At 48.3% G+C, this 5,471-nt stretch overlaps 1 protein-coding gene across 1 annotated transcript; it reads right to left on the bottom strand.

Moving 5' to 3' along the window:
* Positions 1–2,972: 2,972 nt before the first annotated feature.
* LOC120686366 (heavy metal-associated isoprenylated plant protein 9-like) lies at positions 2,973–5,159 on the bottom strand. Its single transcript, XM_039968566.1, has 3 exons — positions 4,557–5,159; positions 4,231–4,441; positions 2,973–4,081 (listed from the first exon to the last, which is right to left on the bottom strand). Exons 1-3 carry the CDS (start codon positions 4,575–4,577, stop codon positions 3,138–3,140), a joined length of 1,176 nt encoding a protein of 391 aa, XP_039824500.1. The 5' UTR covers positions 4,578–5,159; the 3' UTR covers positions 2,973–3,137.
* Between the last annotated feature and the right edge of the window lie 312 nt (positions 5,160–5,471).

The following is a 5,471-nucleotide window of genomic DNA, read 5'->3' as shown; positions in this document are numbered from 1 at the left end:
CGCCTCTCGTGACGGGCAATTTTTTTGCACAGGCATGTGGAGTGGACTGATGCTCTGCTCCATCGTTCCACTAGCTCCGCACGGCGCACGTGGAGCTTTGCTTCGATTTCTGGACCACGGAGGGCAGCTTTTGTAGATGGGATAGTTGAATCCGACTTGACTTCGTAATCTTGGACCCCGGGCAGATCGAAACCGTATAAGAGTCGCATTGCCCATCAACTCGGATGGAAAGTCCATCGAGTTGGAAATCGACCCTGGTTGTGGCACGACAGGATCGGTCTGAGCTTCGGCGAAGGTGGTGCTTATGGGACAGAGTCCGCCCCGAGCACGCCATCGGTGAGCGAGACAGAGATCGGGCACAGCCCAGATCCGCGTTCGCCCGCCTTCTACGATTTGAAAAGTTTTGAATCTCGCTGAGATCCTCAATTGGGCGGCGAGAAGTTGATGTAGATGTCTCCGGCTTTGTGATGTTGAGTCGCCGACAGAAGTTGTGCCGTCGCGACGTAGAGTTGCGAGCCGAAGACGAAGATCGCGCCTTGCTCGGCACCATGTCGGTGAAGTCGAAGGACGCCATCGAATTCGCCAATGAACTCGCCGAGTCCCCTACCGGGCGCGCCAGCTGTCGGTGTTTACCGCCAAGCCTGCTCAGGGATACCTTTAGCAGTAGGGTTTGTAGGTAGGGATCGACGGCTCTGGAACTCGATGGTGCAAGGAACACAAAGATTTAGACAGATTCGGGCCGCGAGTTGCGTAATACCCTACGTCATGTGTGGTGTTTGTATTGCCTTAGGTGTTGATCTTTTGAGGGGGTCCCTACCCGCCCTTATATATCCGGGGGGTCAGGGTTACATGGAAAGTCCTAGCCGAGTACAGTTGGAGTCCTACTACAACATAGTCGGGTAGTTTTCTTGTACTGCAGCTAGTTCTACGCCTATTCGGATAGTTACAAAAGAAGTAAGGTACATCCATGAGCTATCCATTACTCCAGAATATTCTATGCCTGTGAGCAGTCCCGCTGCCCCGGGTCTGACAAGCCCCTGAGCTCTTCATAGCCGAGTCCTGCAGGCGTCGAGTACTTCTGAAGGCGTCTTCGAGCGCTTCGAGTGCTCTGAACATCTCATCGAGTGCTTCTGAGTCTTCAATCGAATGCTTCGAGTAGTCTTCCAAGTACTTCGGTTGCTTCGAGGCTGTGAGGTGCTCAAATTAATCCCCGAGTTTCTACACTCAAATTAATTGCACAGGAAATCAAAAAATCAATCGTAGAGCAGACCAATCCAAGGCAAAAATCTAAAGAAATGCTTACCAATCCTGAAGGGCATTTGTAGTACCTCTGGCCCGGATTGACGTCGCTCCTTGATGTCTAGCAAGGTGCCTTCCTTTTGCAGCGGCAGTTCACCGCCGGGGAGTAGTCATAAGGACCTACTCGGTACGGCACCGGCGCTCTAAACCTCTCCACTCCTTGCCTCCTCTTCCTCTAGATGACGATGTGGACCACCGTGACGAGGGTGAGCTTGATGACGCCATGGCCGCAGCCTCCCTCCCTCCATCACTGGACTGCGCCTCCCTCACTGGGAGAAACTCTAGGTCCGCCGGGAACCCTAGGACCAACGTAGGGTTCAACCCTAGTGGGCTAAACCTATATTAAATCAACCATTCAATCAAACTTTACTAGAACAACTATTCAATACTAAACTATACTACTCAAAATGTTATTCACACAATTGTTGATTTACCATTGTACCCTTTGATCAAATAAAAAAAATCAGAAAGACAATTATCCCAGCTCATCTCCATCGGTGGGAGGCCCACTACTTCGGTATGCACCCGGTGCATATGGCCCACCATTTAGTATGCGCCGGGACCGGGTGCCTCTGTTTTCGGTGTCTCTTGGTGCATCTAGTTTTCCAGCCGTTGGATCGAGCGACATGAGCCGTCCATTTTTCTCCAACCATTCTAAAAAAGGTGTTATAATTTCTCTTATTAACATTTTCCATCAGGGTTTCTGCTTGGGTCTACGGCCTTGTGTACCTTGTGTACCTGTACAAATTTAATTTCCTGTAAAATTTATTTATTTCAGAAAGGGCCTCCCTGCTCTTACATATAAATAAAATGTACAAATCATTCCGTCACCAAATTTCAAGTGCTTGAGTCCTCTGAGAGACTCACTTCTCACGCATTTACTGTCATATTGGTCACACAAGCTATTAGGGATACAAGTCTCAAGTACTGTATTGTGTTCGTTTATTATTTTTACTATACATGACTGGATGTGGATAACACAAAGCAGAGAAGCATGCGTACGCAAGTGTTGTTGATCGCAAGTCTGATAATTTCATTTTCAGTTTGGTTCGTTCAATATTTTGATTTACTACCACTGTGTTCGTATGTTGCTAAAGGTAATATAAATTTTACCAATACCTATATGAGACCATCAATTTTGTGCTCTTTCACTACTTGTACATGCCATATGATGACCGCATAAGACATTAATTGTCCCGGTTCCGATTGACATTTCGAGTGATTTGTATGCCGATTGATTTACAAGTGTTCCGTTTAGGATTCCAATTGATTTATCTAGATTTCACAATCATTGTTTCCTTTAGAAATAATGTGGAGATAGAGATTATTTAAAAAATTAATAAATAAAACCATTACTATTAATTATTCTGAGTCCTGACTTATGCTAGCTCTTTTCTTCTTTGGTGCCATGTGGTTGGTGGTCTTTGTATGAACTGCAGTACATTTTCCCTGCTTTTGTCAGAACCATCTGATTGACAATCGCATCATTATCCCTTGGCAAGCATGCTATGCTGTGACGTGCCTTGCTCTGTCCGGGTTCCCGAAGGCCCTTTTGCCGTTTCTTCTCTTTTGCAAGGACAAGAAAAAAACTTCCAGTTTATTAATTCATTTATATGTGCAACATGTGCCACACATAGATTAGTTCTGAGCGCCAATAAATTGTCGCGATCGCATATAGTCATACCATATACTACATATATATCATGGGAAGATGAATATCTGGACCGTAAGCCAGGGCTGGCCTCCATTCAAGCTATTGTAGTAGCTAATTATACTAGTATACAATCGAGATGCCGGGCCGCTATCGATAATCATTGCTTCTATTGTCATCCATGGAGCTACGAGATGACACACGCGTTGGGGTTCTCGTCGCTGAAGTACTGCGGTGCCGGGGCTGGCGGCTCCACCATGCCATAGTTGTAGTACGGGTACATCATTGGAGGAGCCACGGGCGCGGGTGGAGGCGTCCACTGTATCGTGGGCGTGCAGTAGGGGTGCCCCGAGGCCATCCTTCTAGCCATCATAGCCTCCTCGTCCACATGAGGGTTGTAGTAGTGTTTTTGAGGGTATGGCCAGTACATCATCCGCTTCATCATCTCCTCCGGCGGAAAACCGTCCACGGCAAGCAGGTCAGGCTTGGCCTTCTCCTCGTCACCACCCCCTTCCTTCTTTTCAGTGCCATCTTCAGACTTGGCGGCCTCCTCTTCTTTGTTTTGTCCCTCGGCCTCTTTCTTCTGGGTGGCGTCTTCCGTTGGCGGTTTGTCCTGATTCTCCTTGTCGGCACCCTCTGCAGGCGGTTCCTGGGGCTTCTTCTCGCCTTCCTCCTTCTTGGGCTCCTCCTCCTTTGGGGGCTCGGGAGGCGGTGGCGGGGGCACGACGCTGGCTAGCTTGCCGGTGCGGCGGTGGATGTACTGGACGAGCTTGTCAGCTGACATTGCGCCGGTGACAGTGAGCTTGCCGGCACCGGAGTTGGCATCTACGCTCTGCACGCCTCTCATCTTGAGGATCTTCTTCTGCAGTTGCTGCGCGCAGGCCTCGCAGTGCATGTTGACGTGGAGCTCCATCGTCGTGACCTCGCTCACCTGCGAATGGACGACGACTGGTTCCTCCTTAACGGTGGCTGCTGCGTCGTTATCTGTTGGAGGAGGCGGTGGCGGCGGGGAGATGACGGTGGCATTGCGCATGGTCCTCTTGCGGAGGCGCCCGCAGATGCCCTGCGGATCCACAATGCCCTTCACTGTCACCTGGTTCTGTGCCATGTCCACCTCCACGCCTTCCACTCCTACATATCAGCATCTAGGTATCAGCTTTCTTGAATCTTGCCGGATGCAGAAGATTTTTAGTTAGTCTATTTATTAATCGTGATCAACTGCCCAGGGCAGAACAAAACGGAGAAAAGTTATCACTACGAAAATGAAAAAGGTTAGTTACCTTTGCATCTGAGGATGCATCTCCTGATCTTGTTGGCACAACCGGTGCAATGCAAGTTGATGCCGAGGATGCAAGGGGCAGGTGGCGGGGGTAGCTCCTTGGTTGCTGCCTCTTCTTTCTTCTTCTCCTCACCTTCTGCGTCAGCTGCCTCGTCCTTCTTCATTGCTTCCGGAACAACCACTGGTGCTTCTTCCTTCTTGTGCTCCTCCACCTGCAAGTACACAGAATCCATAAGTTCTCACGGATCAAACAACCAACAAACCAAGCTCATGATATGCATAATTTGAAAATAGTTGCGCAATATTCATTGTGGTATTTGTATTTACCTTCTTAACTTCCTCTCCCATGGTGATCGAGCTGAAGAATTGTGAACTCTGGTAGTGGTATGTGACTCAAAGTTCGGAGGGAGATACTGAGTAGCTAATATTTGGCCGATAAATAGAATAAATCAATCGAGGATGAACGCCTCGATCTCCCTCGAGCAGGAGAGTCTATATGACCAATGGGCAGGCGCTGCTCCTCTCTTATACCAGCACTACACTACACAAACGGTGAAGGGAGATATAATAGGTAGCTAGATCCTGCCTGCGGCAATCAGTGTGCCCAGCCGGAATATAATAGGGTCTCGTGGATTCCCAAGCACATGCATTCACGCATGCAGCCCGATCGATTCACCCACTGACTTAATTCTTGCCCCTAAGCAAAGAGAGTGCTCCAAGCAAACTAATCTTTCTATTAAGGCGAAAACCTATACTTGTCTCTCTCTTTTACAGTGGCAGCAGAAGCAGCTTTGGTCTTTGTTCTCGCAGCCTCTGGCTCCACAAGGAGAACCTAGTAATAAACGCAACGCTGGCAATGCTACGAGTCTGGGCGCTCCTAGCTGTGTGTGGCACGAGTGTGGACCTAGCTAGTAGTGGGGGAGGAAATATGTGGTGAGGGGGCACGCTTATATAGGATCCATGAATGACTTTGTAGGTTTTCTTGGAGAAATTCGCATTCAAATTATTGACGCATTTGGATTTAACTTTGTAAAGTTTAATGGAAAGGAAATTGTTACTTTTCTCCTTTTTGGAGGATCACAGTGTGGTCGTCCAAAATAACTTCTAGAAAGTACAACGAAATTAGGATTGGCGGATGCTTTGTAGATGTCGTGATATACTTGGGTTAGAAGTGATTGCCAAGTATGTATGGAGCACTACTACAAAAACGATTTGTAGGAACACCTCCATTTTTTTAGCAAC

Source organism: Panicum virgatum, chromosome 8N (genome assembly GCF_016808335.1).
Source record: "Panicum virgatum strain AP13 chromosome 8N, P.virgatum_v5, whole genome shotgun sequence".
Taxonomy (NCBI): domain Eukaryota; kingdom Viridiplantae; phylum Streptophyta; class Magnoliopsida; order Poales; family Poaceae; genus Panicum; species Panicum virgatum.
This window is presented reverse-complemented; position numbering and strand designations above follow the sequence as displayed.

Coding starts and splice junctions, on each gene's coding strand:
- LOC120686366 (XM_039968566.1), bottom strand. CDS start 4,577: ATGGGAGAGGAAGTTAAGAAG. Junction 4,442..4,556: donor TGGGAGAGGAAGTTAAGAAG/GTAAATACAAAT, acceptor GTGTACTTGCAG/GTGGAGGAGCACAAGAAGGA. Junction 4,082..4,230: donor ATGCATCCTCAGATGCAAAG/GTAACTAACCTT, acceptor GCTGATATGTAG/GAGTGGAAGGCGTGGAGGTG.